At 41.5% G+C, this 12041-nt stretch overlaps 2 protein-coding genes across 4 annotated transcripts in view; one reads left to right on the forward strand and one right to left on the reverse strand.

Moving 5' to 3' along the window:
- eloal (elongin A, like) overlaps positions 1-11461 on the forward strand; it is a 43356-nt gene extending 31895 nt beyond the window's left edge. Inside the window, exons 1-11 of one of the 2 annotated variants that reach the window (XM_033613910.2) lie at positions 5930-6081; positions 6927-6983; positions 7084-7196; positions 7287-8193; positions 8280-8385; positions 8467-8634; positions 8722-8819; positions 9985-10165; positions 10347-10458; positions 10954-11054; positions 11228-11461. In XM_033613910.2, the coding sequence (XP_033469801.1) occupies positions 6004-6081; positions 6927-6983; positions 7084-7196; positions 7287-8193; positions 8280-8385; positions 8467-8634; positions 8722-8819; positions 9985-10165; positions 10347-10458; positions 10954-11054; positions 11228-11289 (1983 nt within the window). In that variant the 5' untranslated portion in view covers positions 5930-6003 and the 3' untranslated portion in view covers positions 11290-11461. Of the gene's footprint in view, positions 1-5929; positions 6082-6926; positions 6984-7083; positions 7197-7286; positions 8194-8279; positions 8386-8466; positions 8635-8721; positions 8820-9984; positions 10166-10346; positions 10459-10953; positions 11055-11227 lie in introns of those variants that run through there. The other variant, XM_078176188.1, reaches the window with a different exon arrangement.
- klhl31 (kelch-like family member 31) lies at positions 565-4609 on the reverse strand. Of its 2 annotated transcripts, none has more exons than XM_033613963.2 (3): positions 4483-4609; positions 2325-3531; positions 565-2229 (listed from the first exon to the last, which is right to left on the reverse strand). In XM_033613963.2, exons 2-3 carry the CDS (start codon positions 3497-3499, stop codon positions 1497-1499), a joined length of 1908 nt encoding a protein of 635 aa, XP_033469854.1. In that variant the 5' UTR covers positions 3500-3531; positions 4483-4609; the 3' UTR covers positions 565-1496. The 2 variants fall into 2 exon arrangements, with proteins under 2 accessions (XP_033469854.1, XP_078017088.1); XM_078160962.1 differs by having other exon boundaries at positions 2325-3527; positions 4483-4595.
- Positions 11462-12041: the final 580 nt, after the last annotated feature.

Below are 12041 nucleotides of genomic sequence, written 5' to 3' on the forward strand. Positions count from 1 at the left end.
AGAGCTACAGGTAGATCACTTGATGCCACTGAGCTTCAGGGTATCAACAGTTTCAGATTTCAGGATTTGGCACTGGTGTACAAACACTAACCTACTATCTACTTGTCTTTATGTAAATACTAACAAATGTGTAAAGATAAAACACACATTTATGAGTTATGAGTCTTGGCTGATACAGAATCACAACCATATGACACCAGGGATGTAGGATTAAAGATGTGAAAACAAAAATGCTCATGATTCAAGCTCAAAAAGGGCTGCAATAAACACAAATCTAGTGAAACTAAATCTTTATATTGTTGTTTTCAATATTAACTGCACCTTGGCCTTTTCAATAATTCAAAAATACACTACTAAAAAGGGCAAATATGTAAGAATGGAAGTTGAAAGGCAAAAAATTATTCTGTGTACATGTAGACTTGTTGATTTATGGTGATCAAAGCCAAAGCTGAACCAATTTTATGTCATGCAAATACATCCCTTTAAAGACGAACAAACTGAACATACAATATAAAAACGTTGCATGAAATCTACTATGAATAAATGACCGTAGCTCAGAGTAACTTCATTTCATCTCTTTAATTTAAAAACAAAAAAAGAAAGAAAAGACATGAGCAGTCAGGGAAATCACGACTCCCAGAAAAGCTCAGGCTGACATCATCATTCCCAACTTCCATTTTTCTTTGTCTTTTTTCTTACAAAACAGTTTATTGTTCTCACACCTAAACCCATTCAACCCTCACCACTCCAACATTTCCCCAACAGGATCCATTTCTTTGCACTGATAGTGTTTATGACACAAGACCACTGAGCGCTGCACATGAGACGCATGTAGAGAAACTGCAGCCTGACTGTGCAGTGTGTTTAAACACTCAGCACAAGCACCTACGCCTGGTAGGTGATACCAACATTTGTTTCACCTCCAGCTCGTTATTCTGGTCAAGTATCTGAGAATCACAGTAGCTATGGTTGACATGAACAGGACTGTCACAAAATATGTGTTGCAAACAACACAATGTTGATCAATTTATGGCTCCGGGTAAAAAAAGACAATCATGTTACAGATTAATCTCAACAACAGCAGTGATTTTGCATTTTATACCTTTCATTTGACTTTTTATTAACAGTATATTTGCTATAGAAAAGGGCTAGTGAAATTATCCCAACTGAATTGGCCCCAAAGGTAAATTTCTGTCTAAAAATGATTTAAAAAAAATGGTTATGGCTCTCTGTCATAAACATTTTCTGACTTTAATCATGCCAATTATACAAATTATTAAACTAAAAACACTGAAAATACATTTAAAGGCTTCAATTTGCTTCTACTGAATGGAGTTTTAAAAAAATCCTAGAAGAACATGTTCCCAAATTAGCAAAAGTTGATAATTTACCTTATCGTCTTCACCCCTACTGGTAGAGTTTAGAACCAATATTTATGCAACAGAAAAAGCTGGAGACCTTTTGACATGTAAACTACATTATAACCATCTAAACCTTTATATACTGACTGGTGCAGAAGACACTGAACTGGCTCTGGACTCTCGTGTTTTCCGTGTGGGTATGGTGACGACACAGCATGAAATGCCGACAGTAGCTTCCGGCAACTCATCGTCCTCAGTCCATTCATTGAGGTCAGGGTTGAAAACCTGAATGCATTTCTTGTACTTCTTCTCGCCCTCGTTCCAGCCTCCGAGGAGATAGATCTTGTTGTTCAAAATGGAAATGCCCGCCGTGCTCACTCCTGTGTGGAGAGGCGTGCAGTAGCTCCACTGCCCACTCTGGGGGTTGTAAGACTCGACAGCGAGGACGTCCACCCTCTCCCCACGACCTCCCAGCTGACTGCCACCGATGACGTAGGCTCGGTCTCCCACGGTGGCAGCACAGTGCCAGCCTCGAGGTGTGCTCAGACTGCTCTTATCCTGCCAGGTGTCGGTGGAGGGGTCGTACGCACACACTGCCCTGGAATAGGCATTGTTGATGTAACCTCCAGATACAAGGATCTTGCCATCGATGAGGGAGCTGGCGTGACAGCAGCGGGGCACCTCCATGGGAGCTTTCATCTGCCACTGGTTGGAGGAAGGCACATAGCACTCCACAGAGGCCTGAACCCCATCGCTGTTTCGCCCACCGATGGCGAACAGGAGGCCATTGAAGATGTTCAGGCTGAAGTGTGTGCGGCGCTGGATCATGTTGCTCAAGTGAATCCAATTGTTGAAGCGGGGATCATATCTAAAAAAGTGGGACAGGGATGTACAGTTATTTTCTAACTCTACCCAAACAAATGCAATGATAATTAAAAATCAAACATGAGGATCAGTTCTTACCTGCAGAAGTTACTGACAGCATGTTTCGCCTGGTTCCTTGCGTCATTCTGGTCCTCGCCACCTGCCACATACAGGAAGCCGTCCAACACTGCCACACACTGATTGAAGCTCTTTGCTGGCATTTCTGTCAACTTATTCCACACGTTATCTACATCTCTGTAGAGAACGTCTTTGCTGAGAGATTTCTCTGTCAAGGCAGGGCGCCCGCCGACTGTCAGTATCACCTTGAGGCCACCACGCACCTTTGTCCTGCGTGACTGGAGGATGTTCTGCTGGTAGGGCAGCAGATGGTAATTCATGGCATCAACAAGGAGACGGTGGCACTCGGGGTCTTGCATCATCCTGGGCGCGCTCTGGACATGATTCACCAGGTCTTGGGCAGAGATAGTGCCGAAGCGGATGAGCGTCAGGAGATCTGCTGCGTACTTCAACCTCTTCTCATCAAAGTCCAGCCACTTCATAGCAATCTGGAAGGCCGTGACCTCGGAGGGAAGCTGCAGGGAATCATCTGAGAGGAAATCGCTAATCTGCTCATAGGTGAGCTTCAGGAACTGCTCCATCTCAGAAAACTCGATGAAGTTCTCCCGCATGAACTTCTGAGCTGCCTCCTTGGTTTCTTTGAGGTCGTAGGCGTCGGCAATGTTGGCCACATACATGCAGTTCTCCACACTGAGCTCCTGCATGAGGAAATCACTGCACATCTTCACTAAGGTGCCGATCTGCAGCAGCATGGCCGCAGCGATAGTGCTACCGATGCTGTACAACGACAGGGTCAGCTTTCCAGAGTATGCATATGTAATTGCTGTGGCAAGGCCGACCGGCGAGAGGTCGTTAAGGTCGATCTTCTGGAGGGCTGAATCCTTCTTCAAGATGTTTCGAATGTACTCGCTGCAGGAGGCCATGACAACCTTGTGGACATCAAATGACTTTGACTTGGTGGTGACTGTTAGATCGCAGAGGAAGCTGTCCTGCCTCATGGTGCTCAAACCCTCCAGAAGGTTTGGGGCATAAACTGAATCTGTAACTTCAGTGGAAATGCAGTTGAAGCCGTTTCCTCCTTCCAACAGGGTGTTGAGCCCATTGATCTTGTTGATGGGGCTGTCCTCCACCATTATGGTCATTTCATTTATGTCCCCTTTGCTCTTTTTGGTCGCCTTGTTCTTTTTGGGTGCCATGGCTGTAGCAGCAGAACACAGCCCAGACCTTCCTGAAACACACATTAAACATGTTAGATTTAATCAGAAAGTGCAAGAAGATGCACAGAAGTCATAAATAGATAAATTATGACAAATGCAACTTGTGACAGTTAAAACTTATGCCGGCAAAGAGTTAGCTTAGATTTAATCTGGCCTGCTTATCAAAGTATTAGTGACTAGTGACTGAATTCACAAGACTGAAAGCTGAAACATTAAATTTGTAATGGCTTCATGTGTATCTTGTTGCCCTTGTGTCATGCCCATGTGCTGTTTTCTGTGTCCTACGCTAAGCAATAATGCCAAATCCTTGTACATAGCAGCTTCTTGTATCTAAATAGAAAAGTTTCGTTAGGTTTCAGAGTTAGTAGAATTTATTTAGACTCCACCAGACACCGACACCTTTCAAAACATGTGCTACCAGGTGATGCTGGAGCGAGTGAGTGCGTCAACATGTCCCTCTCTGCATCTGTCACATTTTATCAGCAGTACGTCCAGGAATAGCAACGCTGGACGGCTCACCCATGACGTTCCTTTTATAGACTTTGAGACATGAGCAGCAGGCCTCATGTCCTCTGGCTGTTTAAGTTCAAATTAGGGCAAACATTTATTTTTTTTTGTCTCTTTTCTTTATTTTATTAAATTGTTGTAGGCCTGTCCTGAGTACATGTGCAATTTACACAATCTACAAGACAAAAAAGTTCCCTAGAAAGCCACCAATCACGTTAGTCACCCACAATCCTTGAAAGCCTGAAGCTTACTGTCACCATGGTGGCGTAAAAACTAATGTTACAGAGAAAGCAACAGCTCTAGGCAATTTATCTGCTTTTGAATCTCATGTAAGTAAAAAAAAAGCACATTTTCCAATCTTAAAGTTCGTGACACACACTGAAGCATTAACTGCACCAAACTGCCTCTTCATTGCTGAAATGGCAAACGATCAAACATAGCAAAGCTCCACTTACCTGAGAAATGAAGTTGAGGCTGGTGAAGAAGGAACTTGTGCCTCCAGTTACTGGAGCAGGAGAGAGAGAACAGCAGTCACCCCAGCTGAAAGAGACATGCAGTTAACTCCTCCTCTTGGGGTGTGAGTGCCAATCAAGTATTGTGCAATGCATGTGGCAGAGGAGAGGTACCATGCAACCCCCCCCCCAACATACAGTGTCCCACAATAGCCTCCAATCAGTTGATGTCAACATACTGCGGGGATTGACCTATATTCTCGATGAGATGTCAGAGAGTTTCATTTGGCCATTGTTTAGAAAAATCATTAGCACTCAGTGGTGTAAAGAGCAGTTATTTTAATATCAAGGAATAAGTACTTTAATAGATATCTTACTCCCACAATACTGTAGTAAAACTAATGGAAATCAGCAGAAAATAGAAACTAAGATGTCCAGACGATGCTTACAAGACTTGAGCACCACTTCATTATCAACACATTTAATAATGTGTTTGCTAAAAGGTGAGGTGAGTTGTAGTTCCTACTGGGGATCCCGTTTGTGGCCCTCCAGTTTGAAAAAAAACGCATTTATTTTTTCAACCACAAAAGAAATCAAAGGCTACTGCTTGGCCAGCCATCAGTTTCTGACTGAGAATGTGAATTAAGCTGCTGATTTTGCTCCGATATGCTCCAAAAAATGCCACAGAGGAGTAGCGTATTTATCATATCTAGAACCATTCTGGCAGAATTTAGCCTAATGAGCCACTCAACAATTTCCCAGATTTTGTAGTGGATACTGTAGTCCATACATGTATGTAACAATGCAGAAAAAGGGGATTCAAACTACATTTTTTTGTGGGGGAGGACCCCGAGACCCTCTGTTTTATGGTGCCCCCTTCACTTCTCAAACCAAAGTTACAGCCTTGGTGCAGAGGACAAAAGCTCAGACACACAAGAGTGACCCCACCATCTGTGTCCGGCTCATATTGTGTGATTGGTTTCTTGGCTCAAACCTGAAAAGGTGTACAAATTCTGAAATATGCCATCAGCAGAGTCCTAAGAGTCATGATCATAAATCATATATATGTTTAGTTAAACCAGTGGTGTGGTGGTAGATGAGTAGGATACAGAGGAGAAAGTGGGTGGGGGTTTCTATTTATTCCAGTGGCTTTTTCGCTGATAGGTGGGTATACTGTAAATGCCCCGAAAAATAAGTGGGTATACCCTCAACTACACCTTACATGTCTTTTATCAGTCCAATATGTCCTTTCAAATGGACAGTAGTTGCCAAAAAGGGGCCAGCATGTGCCAAGAAGGCTTGTGGGGGAAATTTCAGAAAGGTAATTTACTTTCTTAATTACTTTAATTTTACCTATTTTGTCACAATATATTCTGTCATAATATATATTTATTGACACATGCTTAATTGTTTCTACACCGTAGAACAACATCATCTCTGCCATCGGTTCCGCCCATTATAATAGTGTCATCAATGGGCGCACGCTGCCCGGTGTGTGTAGACGGTTGCACGTGAGTCACCGTGATGGCCAGCAGCTCTGATGTGGTGAAGAAAGTCATGCGGTTCAAACTTCAGCTGGCAGACACAGCAGAGTCTACCTCGGTAGATACAATCTTTATTTATTTCTGGCAAGAGCGCGCACAATAAACAGAGCAGGGCTAAATTGTTTGTAGTATTTTCCCGTTTCCGGTGTGTAGCTATGTGGTGATACAGCCAATAATTGTTCCAGGAACATTACTGCAGTTTCATTAGTTTTTAAGAAATTCTTTTACTTTTAGATTTGTATTGGCTAAACAAACAAATTGAATGATGCTAAATGCACAATGTCAGATCTGTCAGCTGTAAAATATTCCCTGCGTCTTTACGCTCGTCTTGTGTCCGCGTTAATGTGTGGAAACCGGCTGATTGAGAGCTGTCTCAGTCAGTGACATGTGCGCTCCCACCACGCTGCATTTTAAGCAGTCCTTTGTGGGGTCAGGTTGTTTAAATGGGAGGCGCTTTGCTGCTAAAATTGGCACCTTCTCCAGTTGTTCAACTTATGGCTGCTGTCCATCACCTCTTCAGGCGAAGAGTCGCTTTTACGCATAGATTGACTAGAAATTGCCCGATGTTTAAATTAGATTTAAGTTTAAATGCATTCAAATCAAATTAAAATGTTCAAGCACAACATGACAAACGATTCAGTTATATAGGGAGACTTTACAACAGCCAGCAGCTTTCATCCATTTATAGTCCACGGTAAACGGAGCAGCCTAAGTGGGTGTGTGGTTCCCATACATAGCTCCTGCTCTGAATGCACAATCAGCAACTGTGGTGATCCCAAACTAGGATGACCATATTTGGCATGTCAGGTTTTTCCTCAGTTTACTTCACATTTGTGTCCTAAACATGCATTAAAATCATGTTTCAGTACTGTTACAATAATGTGTTTATTGCTCTGTTTCCAGGTTGTAAAGATTTTGCAGAAACTCAAGGATCTGGATATCACATTAGACATTCTTGCTGTGAGTCTCTGTTGAGATTTTGTGTTGATATATTTGCATATGGAGTTTGATTAAGTTTTATTTTTTTGACTGTGCTGACATGCATCTGCATATAAATTAGGAAACTGGAATTGGCAAAACGGTTAACTCCTTGCGCAAACATGAACAGGCTGGAGAATTGGCAAAGTCGCTAGTTAGGGGTTGGAAAAGACTGGTCCCCAAGGAATCCACAAGGTGATGTAAATGTGGCATTTTTGTTTTTTAAACAGTGTGCAGTAATTGTTATGTGTTCACATCTTAATTTTGATTTTTTCCTTGATGCAGCCACACAGAGGATGGGGATACATCAGAGAGTTTGTCTGTTAAAGACAAACTGGACGGCCAAAACTGTCCTAATAATGGAAGTTTGACAGCGGAGGATTCAAACAATAATTGCTTGACATCTAAGAGTCAGAATTGTTCAGACGAGGCTCTCTTCAAAACCGGGATTAGGAAAGCCGGTTCAGAGAAACAATGTGAGGAAGAGAAAAGACACAAGCACCAGAATGAAAATCAAGACAAAAGTTGCCAAGAAAACCAGGATGACATCTGGAAAAAGAACATTCACATCCAAGATGATCAAACGGACAATTCATTTGTCTCCAAGAAAAAGAAAAGTGATGAGAGTAACAGAAAATCAGGACATATTTTGCTTGGAAACAAAAACTCAGAGGACACTCATCAGAAATCCAGCTCTGACTCCAAGGAAACACTGAAAGGCAGCTCTGATAGTGGAGGATTTGTGTCAGAAAAAGGGTCTCATAAGAAACCAAAAGAATCGTTTTCATTTGAGTCCTGTGACAAACACTCTGAGACATCAAAGCTTGCAGGTGTCAGAGATGACAGATCTTCAGAAAGGAGCTCAGAAGCCGAAAACAAAAAAAGGAAAAAATCAAGTAAAGAGAAGCACGGCACTCAAAAATACAAAGAGGAATCTGAAAAAGACGGGCATCCAAAAAACAAAAAGGCCAAAATAAAGCACACAGATGTACAAAGTGACTCCGAGGGGCCCTCCTTGTCTTTTGAATCGTACTTGAACTATGACGTGAATGTTGTCAAGAGAAAAGAAAGATCTGCAGTGAGGAAACCTCCCAAAACAATCAAGACTGTAAAAGAGGAAGCAACAAAAGATCATGGCGTTAAACCTTTCAGATCCCCCGTGAGGTCTATAAATGTTACCTCTCCAACAAAGGTATGCTTGACAATAATCTTAAAAGTTTAGCTTTCAGAGTGCAGCTCATGATCGATTAATGTTAACCAACAATCCTTCATATTCAGAAGTTCAAGCAGTCTGTAATGGACCTGATTCCATTTACCATCCCTTTACCTGCTGCTCTGCCTGAATTTGACTCACCATTCAGTGTGGACTACTTTGAGAGGAAAGGTATTTATAACACATACAGCTGTGTTTTCAGATTGCTTTTTCATTCTTAAAAAAAGCCAATCTTCTCCTTTTGTCTTATAGTTGAGAAAGAGTCTGATTTCTGTGACGTCTCTGAGGACTTTGGAGTCTTCACTGGTCAACGACTGAACAAAAAGATGCAAGTGTACTCTGGAGCCAAGACCGTCTTCCTCCCAACCATGATGAGCTTGCACCAACAGTGTATCCGCACCCTCCAGAATAACATTAACTGTGAGTAAAGCCCCCCAGGGCAGCTTTTTGCTGATCAGTCCGTCAGTTTGTTGGATTCATATTTAGGTTGCAGGGATCTTTCCTCAGTGCTTTATGAAACTGGCGGAGTCCCGTTTGAAATCCTCGAGCCGGTGTTGGAGAGGTGTACACCGGAGCAGCTGCTGCGCATTGAAGAATTCAACCCAGTAAGAATGTGAATATGAATAGATTGAGCACGGACACATTCTCAGTGGTCACTTTATCAGGTACACCTGTCTGGCACTGCATTTGATCCTCCGTTTGTCAATGTTACAACTATATTTTCATTCAAAGGAAAAGCCATTAGGTTGTTAAATCTACAGGGTGTAGCCCCCTGGGAGCATGAATGTAATCAGTAAATTTTCCTTTTAGATATCTTGTGTGCAAAGTTGGAAAATGTCAATGGCAAATCTTTTATAATAATGTTTAGTTGAACATTAACCTTCGACAACATTGCCACACTTTATATGCTGAGATGTGCCAAATTTGAAGGCCGTTAAAGTGCAACTCTGTTAATTTTTTTTTTTGCCACTGACAGGCTCAGATTGTTACTCTTAGTGTCTGACAACATTACGGAAGAATCCCTACAGTGGTCAACCTTTTTGCTAAAGAGTAAGATCCTTTTTGTTTTAACCAAAAACAGTCCTGAAGTTGCTATCACCATAACCACCAGATTCCATTTAAAATAACAGTAATTTTATCATCGTAAAACACACTTCATTTAAAATCGACAGAAACAAAATAAAACTCACAAAAGCAGCTTTGTTTCGTCTTCCCACTGTTCCAACAATCACCAACTCTGGTTTCATTGAAATATTGCCTTCATTCACTCAGTTAGATGTGAAAATATGCCGGCTCTGTACAAGCTAAAATCACTGTTTATTTAAATGGAGTCTGGTGGGTTTAGCATTTGCAATTTTGTGGCTGTTTCCAGTTAAAAAAGGATCTTACTGTTCAACAAAAAGGCCAGTCTCTGTAGAGATTCTTTCCATAATGTTGTCTGACACTTAGGATAAAAATCTGAGCCTGTCAGTGGCAAATAAACACTTTAGTGGACGTACACTGACGATGCCTATTGTGCTGAGTGGTTACGCTGCAGCCCTGTGGCTCAACACTGGACCAGTTTTTAAAAAATGTGGCTCCCAACCTGACATAGGTCCATGTTGAGAAATACCAGTTACCCTTTAATGGCTTCAATCAGCAGGTTTTTCTCCAGTGGCCACTCAGTGTGTGTAACTTTATCCTGAGATACATTTTTTACATGCTTTGCAGACTTTGTAGATCTTGGGTAAAGATTAGAGGAGTTATTATGGTTGTTGTTTGCTTCCACAGATCTACATTGGAGAGACAGACCACTTATGGGGGAAACATTGTCAGAGGGACTTTAAAGACTCCAAACTTCAGGAGTATGAATCATGGAAAGAGATGTACATCAGGCTGTCTGAGGAGAGGGAAATGAAACTCAAGAGTCTCACAAAAAGCATTGTCTCGGCACATTCTAGAAAACCCCAAGGTGTGTGCTGTAGAGACTGTAAGAGATTAATCTTGATCACTGTCTAATCAAAATCCTTATTAGAAGAGTTGAACATGCTAAGTGAATGTTTTATATACATTTTATACTGTAGAAAAAAAAACAGTTTAGTCCTAATGTTCTGTACACTGTGACACCTTTTGTTTTTTTTTGTTTTTTTTAGGTCGGCAGGTGAAGATGGCATTTATTCACACTGTTGCCAAGCCACCGAGAGATGTGCGAATTCAGCAGGAAATTCACGGAACTGCTGTTCAGCAGCCTCAGCTCAGGTGCAGGTGGGTTCAGCATCCTGAATATACACAAATGTCTACACTGGTTTTGTGATGTGTGAGGACTTGTGAGCTTCTGTTTTAGATTAGAACCAAAGATTATAAGAGCCATACTGCGGCATTGTTGCACATTTGCTTTTGGTAAAACACGAACAACTGGTCAGCCTTGTGCTCTGCTCCTCTTCCACATAAAAACCCTTAACTACAAAGTGATCACTTAACGACGGCAGCTTAGCAGGGTCATAACCTGTCAGACACTCATGAGATAACCGCAGATGTCATGCTTTTCCTGCTAAAGAAGAATTGGAGCCACATGCTGGATAAACTGGTTTTATTCCGGTTAGAGACGGCCTTAGTTCCTTCTGTTATCTTTTGCAACATAGAGGTGTTATGCTGACTTGTAAAACACTGACATCTGGATGTAGACTGATTCATTTTCTAATTTTGCATGCATTCTGTTGATTGAATTATGCACTGTGCTTTTATCTTTACAATCATCAGTGTCAAGGTTCAGGACAACAGACCGAGGCCCAGTTGTAATGAGCCCAGCAGGTCCAGCAGCACCAGTTCGAGCAATACACAAGACCCTCGCAAAAAAACAAGTGAGCTGATGAAAGAATATTAGAGATTAAATGTTGTCGAACTGGCCTGTTCAGATAATTCCTAGGGTTTTTTCCTGATTTATTTTTTATCCAGTCAGCTCTAACTTATATTATCCTGATGTCTGACATTTTATTTCACCATACACCTATTTTCCCCCCTCTTGTTCACACAGGAGTCGCTCCGATGATGGCAAAGTCCTTAAAGGCGTTTAAGAAGCAGCTGGGACGCAGATGAATGCTCTTATATGATCTTGATATTTACAGTGTGTGGATGTGGGGAAAGTGCACTCTGTCATTCATTAACTTTGTTCACCTTTGATTAGTCTGCGTTGTTTTTCTAAATATACAGGCATATTTTTTTCTCTGTAACTGTGACTTGTCTTCACTATTAAATGGAGGATGAAAAGAGCAAATTTATATCATTTGATGTTTTGTCTTTTTAGCCTGTTGGAGCATAACAATGTCTTTCGGTGGGTTATTTAATGGGGTATGGCTCCCTCTAGAGGATGTATAGAGAAATTTATTTTTTCTGTTTTGAATTTGTCTACAAACTCTTTACTACACCTACAATTTCAGGTTCAATTAGTATCAGTGTATTTTTGATAATATTCCTCGTACATCTTTTAACAGTAGATTGAAAAGAATCAAAGTGAAGCAATGAAAATATTGTAAGTGCTACGACTGATAACATTCATCCTCGCAAGAGAATTTTTTAAATGAAAACATTTACGGACATTTTGTTCTCATCCACCTTCTTTTGAGCCAAACAATCCTGAAAACGTCAACAAATTGTTCCACATAATGAAAAGAAAGCAGTTCTCTATCCCTGTGATGTTGTTGTCTTTCCTGGGGGAAGGCATCTGCTGGCTGCTGCTTCTCAAGGACCCTTCCTTGTCTATTTTTGTTCTTTTGGACAACAACTGTTTGAGATATTGGACAGAAGGCGGAGAAACTGCTGCAGCCTTCAGCACCACCTGTGGCAGCCTG

This window comes from Epinephelus lanceolatus, chromosome 17 (assembly GCF_041903045.1).
Source record: "Epinephelus lanceolatus isolate andai-2023 chromosome 17, ASM4190304v1, whole genome shotgun sequence".
NCBI lineage: Eukaryota > Metazoa > Chordata > Actinopteri > Perciformes > Serranidae > Epinephelus > Epinephelus lanceolatus.

Coding starts and splice junctions, on each gene's coding strand:
- klhl31 (XM_033613963.2), bottom strand. CDS start 3,499: ATGGCACCCAAAAAGAACAAGGCGACCAAAAAGAGCAAAGGGGACATA. Junction 2,230..2,324: donor GCTGTCAGTAACTTCTGCAG/GTAAGAACTGAT, acceptor CCACTTTTTTAG/ATATGATCCCCGCTTCAACA.